At 44.1% G+C, this 12613-nt stretch overlaps 1 protein-coding gene across 1 annotated transcript in view; it reads right to left on the reverse strand.

Annotated features, from left to right (window-relative positions):
• The window catches only part of KCND1 (potassium voltage-gated channel subfamily D member 1), a 187998-nt gene that overhangs the window by 51070 nt on the left and 124315 nt on the right, over positions 1-12613 (reverse strand). Inside the window, exon 3 of the mRNA XM_082262822.1 lies at positions 5102-5264. Coding sequence (XP_082118948.1) covers positions 5102-5264 — 163 coding nt within the window. The remainder of the gene's footprint in view (positions 1-5101; positions 5265-12613) is intronic.

The raw sequence follows: 12613 nt of genomic DNA on the forward strand, positions 1-12613 counted from the left end.
CCAGCACTACCATATGGGAGCAGGAACCTGGAGCTGTCATAAAAGATCAAGATGGGAGTTCTCAGCCCTTTTTACCTTCTAGGAACCCAGCACTACCATTACCTGGAGTTGTCATACAAGATCAAGATGGGGGTTCTCAGCCCTGTTTAAGTTCTAGGAACCCAGCACTACCATTACCTGGAGCTGTCATAAAAGATCAAGATGGGAGTTCTCAGCCCTGTTTAAGCTCTAGGAACCCAGCAATACCGTATGGGAGCAGGTACCTAATGCTGTCATAGAAGATCAAGATGGGAGATCTCAGCATTGTGTAAGCTCTAAATCTTGACTTAACTGGCATTAAAATGTACCTGTTCTGCTGAGTTGAGAATACAGAGGTTTAGTGTCAAATGTTGATGCCTTCCTTTGATTGCAACAATGTAAGGACTCGTTCAGACGTGCAGCAGCCCTTGCTGTCCCAATGAAAAGCAATCCACTATGGATTTATTTTCAGAGAGCTGTTGACAGGCAGCTGGGAGGTGATACGTTGTCTTCATCACCACCCTGAAAAGGCTGAACCACAGTGCCACAGCTGGGTGCATACAGTTGCTGCGTGTCCTTATTCATATGAATGCGTTGCAAACAGTGACGCAGCAATGAAGCAAAGCATCCGCAAGATGTGTACAGTCCTAAGCGGCTGCATATCCTTCTTTAGGTGGGCAGTCGAGGGGGCAGTAAAACATGGCTTAACTGCTGTTTTTACCACCCCCTGGCCGCTGTGTGTACGAGCCCTAACAGAAAACTCTGTACTCACTTTATGAGGAATTTTGCATGTATCCAACTAAGTGTCCAGGTCAGGATTAAACAATGTTGGCGGCTAAGATATTTTAGGATCTGAGCACAATGATACAAAGAAGTATGTGAAAAACTTTATTTTGTAGGAGCTACACAATATTGAAACAAGTGCTGCAAATACTGGTGTCCAAATGTATTCATGTAGAGCTTTTACAAATAAAGATAGTAGTGTATTGGTGAACAAAGTTTTAATATGTCAGGTTGTTACCAGTAATGCAGGGAGTACCCAGGTAAGAACCCGAGATATTAGAACTTTGCTCTTCTGCATCCAACATAGGGGTTGATTTACTAAAGGCAAATTGACTGTGCCCTTTGCAAAGTGCTGTTGCACTCTACAAGAGAAGTTGCTCCAGAGCTTAGTAAATTGGCACAAGCTCTGCTGACTTCCATCATCCAATCATGTGCAAGCAAAAATGCTATATTTTTTATTTTCCTTGCATATGATTGGGTATTCTTTGCAAAGTGAATCTTTACCTCATTCACTAAGCTCTGGAGCAATTTCACTAGCAGAGTGCAACTGCACATTGCAAGGTGCACAGTCTAGTTTTCTTTAGTAAATTATAGTGTTTAAAAATATTTTTTTAATAGTAGCAACTACACTATATTGTCAAAAGTATTGGGACGCCTGCCTTTACACACACATGAATTTTATTGGCATCCCAATGTTAGTCTGTAGGGTTCAATATTCACTTGGTCCACCCTTTGCAGCTATAACAGCTACAACTCTTCTGGGAAGGCTGTCCACAAGGTTTAGGAGTGTCTATGGCAGTGATGGTGAACCTTGGCACCCCAGATGTTTTGAAACTACATTTCCCATGATGCTCAACTACACTGCAGAATACATGAGCATCATGGGAAATGTAGTGCAAAAACATCTGGGGTGCCAAGGTTCACTATCACTGGTCTATGGGAATGTTTGACCATTATTCCAGAAGTGCATTTGTGAGGTCACGCACTGATGTTGGAAGAGAAAGCCTGGCTCGCAGCCTCCGCTCTATTTCATCCTAAAGGTGTTCTATCGGGTTGAGGCAAGGACTCTGTGCAGGCCAGTCAAGTTCCTACAACCCAAACATGCTAATTTATGTCTTTATGGACCTTGCTTTGAGCGGTGGTGCGCAGTCATGTTGGAACAGGAAGGGGCCATCCCCAAACTGTTCCTACAAAGTTTGGAGCATGAAGTTGTCCAAAATGTCTTGGTATGCTGAGGCCTTAAGAGTTCCCTTCACTGGGACTAAGGGGCTCAACCCCTGAAAAACAACCCCACACCATAATCCCCCCTTCCACCAAATGATTTGGACCAGTGCACAGTTTGGGGTGGAGGAACTTCGCTGGCCTGACCTCAATCTGATAGAACACCTTTGGCATAAATTGGAGGGATGCTGCAAGCCAGGTCTTCTCGTTAAATATTAGTTCATAACCTCACAAATGCGCTTCTGGAAGAATGGTCAAACATTCCCATAGACACACTCCTAAACCTTGTGGACAGCCTTCCCATAAGATTTGAAGCTGTTATAGCTGCAAAGGGTGAGCCAACTCAATATTGAACCCTATGGACTCGGCTGCTCATAATAACATAGATCTACATGATTATGTACATGTGGTTTTGGCAGCACGCGTGTGCCACCAGAGTTGTGCTCCTGCTGTGTCTAATCACGGGAATCGCGGGAGGAGCAGGCTTGATTGCCACCGGCCTCCTGCAATCTTTCGCAAAACTGACAGGAAAGCCGCCGGGAATGTAAAGAATGCAAGAAGGCTCTCCTGTCAGAGAGGCAGGGAAAGATCCTGTGATTCAGCTAAGCTGAATCACCGATCTTTCTTTGCCTCTGTCCAACCCATCCACCCACACAGTTAGTAAGCACATATAGGGAACACATTCAACATCTTGATCAACCCCCAGTGTTAACCCCTTCCCTGCCAGTGTCATTTATAGAGTAACAGTGCATATTATTTAGCACTGATTACTGTATTAATGTCACTGGTCCCCAAAAAGTGTCACTTGGTGTCAGATTTGTCCGCCGCATTGTCGCAGTCCCGATAAAAATCGCTGATCGCCTCCACTACTAATAAAAAAATTTTAAAATAAAAAGTCCATAAATATATCTTGTAGTTTGTAAACGCTATAACTTTTGAGCAAACCAATTATTATACACTTTTTGGGATTTTTTTTATCAAATATTTATAGCATAAGGGTCCTTTCACACGGCCGCTCCGCTTGTCCGCAAATCATCCTATTTTTTTGCGGATGATTTGCGGACATAATGTAAGTCAATGGCATTGCGGATGTCAGCGGAATACCATCCGCTGACATCTGATTTCCCTCCTTTCAGTTCTGTTCCGTTTTTTGGAACGGAACAGAACCCTATTTTTTCATCCGTTCAAAAAACGGAAAGGAAGGAAAATCGGATGTCAGCGGTGTCATCCGCTGACATCCGCAATGCCATAGACTTACATTATGTCCGCATATCATCCGCAAACGGATGGGATGATATGAGGACACACGGAGCGGATGACACAAATGTCATCCGCTCCGTGAAAAAAAAAAAAAAAGCACCAGAGCGGAGAAGAAATCCGGAGCGGCCGTGTGAAAGAAGCCTAATACAAATTGGCCTAAACTGATTAAAAAAAATTAGATTTTTTAAAATATTTTTATTGGGAATGTTTTATAACAGAAAGTAGAAAATATTGGTGTTTTTTTCAAAATTGATGCTCTTCTTTTTGTTTATAGCGCAAAAATCATAAACCGTAGAAGTGATCAAATACCACCATAAGAAAGCTCTATTTGTGGGAAAAAAAGGACATCAATTGTATTTAGGCACAGCTTCAAACGACCGCACAATTGTCAGTTAGAGCAACTCAGTGCCGAATCGCAACAAATGGCCTGGTCATTAACCACTTAAGCCCCGGAAGATTTTACCCCCTTCCTGACCAGGGCCTATTTTGCGATTCAGCACTGTGTGATTTTAACGGACAATTGCGCGGTCGTGCGACACTGTACCTAAACAAATTTGACATCCTTTTTTTTCCCACAAACAGAGCTTTCTTTTGGTGGTATTTGATCACCTGTGCGATTTTTTGATCATGCGCTATAAATAAAAAAAGAGCGACAATTTTGCAAAAATAACAATATTTTTCAATTTTTTTTTATATGAAATTGCCAAAAAAATGTAAAAATCAAAATTTTTTAACATTTTAGGCCAATTTGTTTTATGCTACATATGTTTGGTAAAAAAAAAATCGCAAAAAGTGTATTTTGATTGGTTTGCGCAAAAGTTATTGTGTTTACTAACTAAGGGAAAGATTTGCGTCATTTTTGTTGTTTTTTTTTTTTTTTACGAGTAATGGCGGCGATCTGCGATTTTGTTTTTGCGGGACTGTGACATTGTGGCGGACAGATCGGACCCTTGACTGACATTTTTGACACTTTTGGGGTTACCAGTGACATTACTACAGTAATCAGTGCTATACATATGCACTGTTACTGTAAAAATGACACTGGCAGTAAAGGGGTTAACTTTTTTTGAGAGGGAGGGGTTAAGTGTGTCCCTAGGGGCGTGATTCTAACTGTGATTGGATGTGGCTTGATGTGTAAGAACAGAGATCAATGGTCCTACATAGCAGAACTGTTTGATCTCCATTCTTACACAGAGAAGAATGACAGGCGGCTTTGTTTACATTAGCCGCCTGCCTTTCTCCCGGTGTAACGGACGATCGCGAGTGACCGGTGGACATCGGGTCCGCTGGGCACACGCGCGGGGGGGTCCGTGACCGAGCGGGAGCGCGCCTTCGGGGGCGCGCGCTCGCTCCCTATAGCCTCACAGGCTAGCGACGTAGTACTACGTCGCTTTGCCTGTGAGGGGCTGACCGCCGCAGTAAATAGTCGTGCGGCGGTCGGCAAGCGGTTAAGAGGGTAAAACCTTCCAGGGCTGAAGTGGTTAAATTCCTTTAGATTTACCTTCAACTATGTAGGGCAAGTACCTGCCTGATTGCATACTAATTGAAAGCGTTTAGGTTTGACCTCAAATTATATGGTTTTGGTCAATCTAAAGGAAAAAAAAAATCTATTGAAAGTTGTATAGCGTGTATTCAGCTTTAAACTGGGATGCCATTAAAGTTCATGTAAAGTCAGCTGTCCCAATACTTTTGACAATCTAGTGTATCTGAAATGGCTTCTAAAGCTGTTATTTAGGAGAGATAATTGCAATTTGGGTGTCTTCCAGGTGAAGGAATAGTAAAAATAAAAACATGGAAGTCAGAAGGTAAATTGCCTTACTTGCTGTTGCTTTCTCTTGTCTGCTCTCTGATTTTGATGGTAAATTCGGCTGAAATTGGATACAATGACGGGGACGGGTAACGCAATGACCAAGACTCCACTCAGGGAACAGATTGAACCAAATATCTTCCCGGCTATGGTGTCTGGAACCATGTCGCCATACCTGCAGAGAAACGTTTGGGGACACGGGGAAAATCTTATTAGCCAGCATACGCATAGCAACATTATAAAATATTTTTCTTTATTTCTCATTGATTTTATTCTGTGCTTAATTCATTTGGCAGCTGAAGACAGGAAAAGTCCTGTGCTATGTACAATTTTTTCCAAAGTGCGTGCATTTTTCAAAATGATATGTTCCATATACAGTAACTCACGGTTTACTACATGAATAATGAACAAAATAGCTTTTGAATCCAGAAACTGACAAGTTTTCCGCACACTCTAGGTTTATTTCCTTTTCTCGCACATTTTGTATGTACAGTAAAAGTAGTTTTGCTTTTTTGGCTGATTCAGTTCTCCTGAGTCTCTAGCTTGTCACAAACAATGCTTTTAGGTATACTCCAGTAAAACATGAACATTTTGCACTTAAACTCAGGATGCATTCTCCCTGCGGAATGGGGCTAATTTTTTTTAAAGTCCTGCTATTCCTCTACCATTACTGGTTTTATTCTTGATAGATGTGCTTCTCGCTCTCCTTATTTTTGGAATCTCCCTGAATGTAGGGCAGGTGTTCCCAGGTTGTGAGCACTGCCCTCTCATGGGAGATTGTGCTATGGCTTGATTTTTGTGTACGGGCCTATGGGGCTGAATTGACATATTTTGTTAATTATCTTACATGCATTAGTGGGATATGTTTATGGAACGTACTGTTTTGTCTTTTTTTTTTCCCCAGCTTTTCTTTTTATTTCTTTTTCTTTAGTATTGTCGTTCTGTAACCACTTCTGGACCGCCCACCGTATTTACGTCGGTATTTTGACATCAGATACCGGGGTTATGGCAGCAGCTAGCTGCCATAACCCTGGTATTTTTTTACACAGCTGGCGATCTGGAGTCTGATAAAAGTGGTCCCGGTTTTATACCAGCAGCCCTCCAGGAGAAACGTCAGGGTGCAGCATCTCTTTCTATTATTCCTGCACCTCCTACAACTCCTTACAGAACAATAAAAGTAATATTTAAAAAAAAAAAAAAAAGTGGTCCTGGTGGCAGATTCGCCACGGGATCACTTTTATGGGCAGCGGGAAAGGTGCCCCCCCCAGGGCCGGACTGGGAATAAAAACCAGCCCTGGAAATAATTTCATACCAGCCCCAGTGGCGTAGCGTGGGTTGTCAGCACCCAAGGCAAGCGTGCCCCCTTTCAATGCAGAGATGCCAGCATGCCCCCTTTCAATGCAGAGAGACCAGCGTGCCCCCTTTCAAAGCAGAGAGACCAGCGTGCCCCTTTCAATGCAGAGAGACCAGCGTGCCCCTTTTCAATGCACAGTGACCAGCGTGCCCCCTTTCAATGCACAGTGACCAGCGTGCCCCCTTTCAATGCACAATGACCAGTGTGCCCCCCTTTCAATGCAGTGACCAGCGTACATGCCCCCTTCAATGCAGTGACCAGCGTACATGCCCCCTTTAATGCAGAGACCAGCGCACATGCCCCCTTCAATACAGAGACCAGCGTACATGCCCCCTTCAATGCAGTGACCAGGGTACATGCCCCCTTCAATGCAGTGACCAGCTTACATGCCCCCTTCAATGCAGTGACTATCAAACATTCCCCCTTTCAATGCAGAAATCAGCGTGCGTGCCCCCTTCAATGCAGAAATCAGCGTGCGTGCCTCCTTCAAAGCAGTTACCAGCATACATGCCCCCTTCAATGCAGAGACCAGTGTACATACCCCCTTCAATGCAGAGATCAGCGTGCATGCCCCCTTCAATGCAGTAACCAGCATATATGTCCCCTTCAATGCAGAGATCAGCGTGCGTGCCCCCAGTGACCAGCATACATGCCCCCTTCAATGCAGAGATCAGCGTGCGTGCCCCCAGTGACCAACATACATGCCCCCTTCAATGCAGAGATCAGCGTGCGTGCCCCCTTCAATGCAGTGACCAGCATACATGCCCACTTCAATGCAGAGATCAGCGTGCGTGCCCCCTTACTGTTACTTACCTGGAGCCCAGCGCCGTCATGCAGTTAACACTGGCCGTCACGCAGCCACTGCCCGCCGGATATGACGTCATGCCGCTCACAGTGGCTGGCGTAGGAATCCGTTTCAGGAGTGCAGCGGGTCTGCAGCGGCCATCAGCGGCCCCATCTTAAAACTAAAGCGGCCCAGAGCCGGTGGCCTACCGGGAAATTTCCCGGTAGGCCAGTCCGGCCCTGCCCCCCCCCCCCGTTTTCCCCACCTACCGGAGCTTTCTGTAGCAGCAATAATGATCAGACCCTGTGCAATGATGGACAGGAAGTCGGGTGAGGGCAAGATGGCCCCCCCTCCACTCTATGCCCCTGGAGGGCCAGAGCGTCATCAAACGTCTCTTCCCCCCAGCGGCCCTGAAGGGCCAATTTTTTTTTTTATTCGAAAAATTAAAATTACATATTTTTTTTTTTTGCTTTAAAGTATAAATGAGAGATCTGAGGTCTTTTTGACCCCAGATCTTGCATTAAAGAGGCCCTGTTATGCTTATTTCTATTACAAGGGATGTTTCCATTTCTTTGTAATAGGAATAAAAGTGATCAATAATTTTTTTTTTTAAAGGGACAGTGTAAAAATAAAAAATAAATAAAAAAACATTTTTTTAAAGCACCCATTGCCTCCAAGCTCACGAGCAGAGGCGAACGCATACGCAAGTCACGCCCTCATATGTATACAGTATTCAAACCACACATGCAAGGTATTGCCATGATCATTAGAGTGAGAAAAATATGGCCCCTTTCACACGGGCTTTCCTGTCAGTTTTTTCAGGTGGACCTGATCGGATGCTCCATGTACCTCTATGGAGCAGCGGATGTCAGCGGTGACATGTCCGCTGACACCCCCTGCTCTCCGATCTGACGTGGTCCGTGAAATCCAGACGGATGGAAACCCTATTTTCCATCCGTCTGGAGGACAGGTGGTCCGTTTTCATCCGATTTTCCATAGAGGGGAGGGGGGTCTCTGCAAAGTAAGCAGAGACTGAGCTGTGCACAGCGGGGATCGGTGGATCGATCCCTCGCTGAGCAAAACGGAGTCCGCCGGGTGGAAAGCCCGTGTGAAATGAACCCTAATTCTAGCACAGGACCTCCCCTGTAACTCTAAACAGGTAACCAGTAAAACATTTTAAAGAGTCGCCCATGGAGATTTTTAAGTACCGTAGTTTGTCGCCATTCCATAAGCGTGTGCAATTTTGAAGCATGACATGTTAGTTATCTATTTACTCTACAGAACATTATCTTTCACATTATCCAAAAATAAATAAATAAATGGGCTAACTTTACTGTTTTTTTATTTTTTATTTAAAAAACTTTATTTTTCCCTAAAAATTGTGTTTGTAAGGCCGCTACACAAAACCGATGTGACATAAAGAATTGCAATGAATTCCATTTCATTCTCTAGGGTCTCTGCTAAAAAAAAAGTTATAATGTTTGGGGGTTCTAAGTAATTTTCTAATAAAAAAATATTGATTTTAACTTGTAAATAACAAACGTCAGAAAAAGACTTGGTACTTAAGTGGTTAAACTCAGAAAAATCTAATTAAAAAGTTCAAAAAAAGGGAGAGAGCGTGGTAATGAATCAGAGGATAAGAGGTTGTGGTCCATCTATAAGGTCAATGAAAAGCTCATTGAATTGGGCCGCAGTGCATTACAGCACATTCAAATTATAGATAAAATGAAAGGCTTTCTGATCTAAGCAGAGTAATGTTTACTGGACAACATATTATTTTTTAATAGTACATTTCCCCTAGAATTGCCCTCTAAGACAGACTTGCAATACTTCACACAACCTAAATAGGCGAGGGCGCTGTTTCTCTCTGAATCCGGAATGTCAAGCCAAAGCTTAAAATTTGCCAACTCACAAAAATAACCCATCAGTAGCAATATCATTCATTATTCAGGAATTAAAGTATACTTGTTAGCCATGGGCTGTGTAAGCAGCCACTCTGCAGTCTTACCCAGTATTCCTTCATCAAGAACTAGGCAGCAAAGAATGTTGATGTCTACAATATCAAATGATTTGACGTTCCGTTCTCTAAAATAATGAATCACAAAAAGCGTAGTCTTCACTATGTGCAGGTGCCTTTTCAATATACGCTCACCGGACACTTTATAAGGTACACCTTTTTAATTGCTTGGCAACACAAATTGCTAATTAGCCAATCACATGGCACATTTAGATATCTAGACATGGTGAAAATGACTTTCTGAAGTTCAAACCGAGCATCAGAATGGGGAAGAAAGGGGATTTAAAGTGGAGTTCCACCCTAAAATTAAACTTACCTCCATCTTCTCGCTCCGGGTCACCTGAAAAATAAATGGATAATCGCAATTTTTTTTTTTTTTTTTTTCTTACCTCGTTTAGAAGAAAATATACTTACCTTACTTCCTTCTTCCTCCCCTCGGCGGCCACGGCGATTCGTCACTTCCTGGCATGCAATGATTCCTGGGAGCTGAACGTCATCGCTCCCAGGGATCAATGCGCCTGCACCGGCCCCGACATCAGTTCCGGTGTAGGCGCATCATACCTTGCAAAACAGCTTCTGGGCATGCCCAGAAGCTGTGCAGGGATGACGCTGCGGCACCGGAAGTGACGGCGGGGCCGGTGCAGTGCATCGTGGGACCGAAAAAGACGGAAGAGGACACAGAAGAGGATCGCGCTGGCTTCAAGCTGCCCACACCTGAGATGGACAATACATTTTCAAGGTAAGTATTTCTTCTAAAAGGTAAGTGCAACCCGGGACAGATCAGAGGCAATCCATTGTGGAATGCACTAGCCCTGACTATCCCGGGGGTATTTTTATAAAAAAAAACGTTCACTGGGTGGAACTCCGCTTTAAGTAACTTTGACAGTGGCATGGTTGTTGGTGCCGGACAGGCTGGTCTGAGCATTTCAAAAACTGCTGATCTACTGGGAATTATATGCATAATCATCTCTAGCTTTTACAGAGAATGGTCCAAAAAAGAGAAACCATCCAGTGAGCGGCAGTTGTGTGGAAGAAAATGCCTTGTTGAGGTCAGAGGAGAATGGGTAGACTGGTTCGAGATGATAGAAAGGTAACAGTAACTCATTTTGGTTGAATTGTAATCACTCGTTACAACCAAGGTATGCAGAATACCATTTTTGAACGCACAAGACATCGAACCTTATAGCAAATGGGCTAAAGCATCAGAAGACCACACCAGGTGCCACTCCTGTCAGCTAAGAACAGGAAACTGAGGCTACAATATGTACAAGCTCACCAAAATTGGACAATAGAAGATTGGAAAACATTGCCTGGTCTAATGAGTCTCAGCTGTGACATTCAGATGGTAGGGTCGGAAATTTGGTGTAAACATTGAAGCATGGATCCATCCTGTCTTATATCAACGGTTCAGGCTGGTGGTGGTGTAATGGTGTGGGGGATATTTTCTTGGCACACTTTGGGCTCTTTAGTACCAAATGAGCATCGTTTTAACCCCCTCGGCCTACCTGAGTATTGTTGCTGACCATGTCCACCCCTTTATGACTACAGTGTACCCATCTTCTGATGGCTCCTTCCAGCAGGATAATGCACCATGTCACAAAGCTCAAACCATCTCACCACTGGTTTCTTCAACATGACAATGAGGTCACTGTCTTCCAATGGCCTCCATAGTCACCAATAGAGCACCTTTGAGATGTGGTGGAACTGGAGATTGGCATCATGGATGTGAAGCCACCGTATCTGCAGCAACTGTGTGATGCTATCATGTCAGTATGGAGCTAAATCTCTGAGGAATGTTTCCAACACCTTGCTGAATCTATGCCATGAAGAATGAAGGCAGTTCTGAAGGCAAAAGGGGGTCCAACCTGGGACTAGCAAAGCAAGGTGCACCTAATAAAGCGGCCGGTGAGTGTATATTTACAAATATTCACACATACCTGTTGAGAAACAGTAGACCAACCATACAATGGTCAAGGGCAGGAAGCTCGAATACTCGGAAAGATAACAAGGCAACCCGCGCAGTCTGTAATTTTATCTCTTAGGCCCCATTCACACTAGTGCGACTTGTCCCGTGATTTTGGTCCGCAAAGTAGTTCCTGCACTACTTTGCCACGATTTGATTGCGTTTTGAGCCATAGCCATTTCCATTGCTTTCAAAATCACGTCAAAATCGCGGCAAAGTCGCGTCAAAATCGCTGCAAATTTGCGGTAAAATTGCGTAGCATAAGTGTGAAAGGGGCCTTAGTAAATCTACTTTTGGATCTGACAGTTTATTCAGAGGAAATATAAACATATGTAAGCACAGGATTTCTATTTGCTCAAACAAGCTTTGACTCTTTTCACCGCCAAGCAGGGTTGATAACTTCCCGCAGCATTTTTTACTCACAAAACATTAGAAATTTACTGACGGAGCACATTCTTTACTGACAACATGAACCATGACAGAACTCCTATTAAAAACGAAGACAATCGATATTTAAACGCTTCAATACAAGGCACTTTCACCCCCTTCCTGCCCAGGCCAAATTCCAGCTTTCAGTGCTGTCACACTTTGAATGACAATGGCATGGTCATACAACACTGTATCCATATTACATTTTCATCATTTTTTTTCACACAAATAGAGCTTTCTTTTGGTGGTATTTAATCACTGCTGAGTTAAAACTTTGTAAATAAGTAATTTTTCTCCTTCACTGATCTGTACTGATGAGGCTGCACTGATGGGCATTTATGAGGCAGCATATATGAGCACTGGTGGGACAGCACTGAAGGGCACTGATAGGCTGCACTGATGGGCATTGATGAGGCAGCATATATGGGCACTGATGTGACAGCACTGAAGGGCCCTGGTGAGGCGGCACTGATAGGCATTGATGAGGCAGCATATATGGGCACTGATGGGACAGCACTGAAGGGCACTGATGAGGCAGCACTGATAGGCTGCAATGATGGGCATTGATGAGGCAGCATATATGGGCACCGATGTGACACCACTGAAGGGCTCTGATGAGGCGGCACTGATAGGCTGCACTTATGGGCATTTATGAGGCAGCATATATGGGCACTGGTGGGACAGCACTGAAGGGCACTGATAGGCTGCACTGATGGGCATTGATGAGGCAGCATATATGGGCACTGATGTGACAGCACTGAAGGGCTCTGATGAGGCGGCACTGATAGGCTGCACTGATGGGCATTGATGAGGCAGCATATATGGGCACTGATGTGACAGCACTGAAGGGCTCTGATGAGGCAGCACTGATAGGCATTGAAGAGGCAGAATATATGGGCACTGATGGGACAGCACTGAAGGGCACTGATAGGCTGCACTGATGGGCATTGATAAGGCAGCATATATGGGCACCAATG

This window comes from Pelophylax lessonae (genome assembly GCF_965119305.1).
Source record: "Pelophylax lessonae genome assembly, chromosome: 7".
In the NCBI taxonomy this organism is placed as follows: Eukaryota; Metazoa; Chordata; class Amphibia; order Anura; family Ranidae; genus Pelophylax; species Pelophylax lessonae.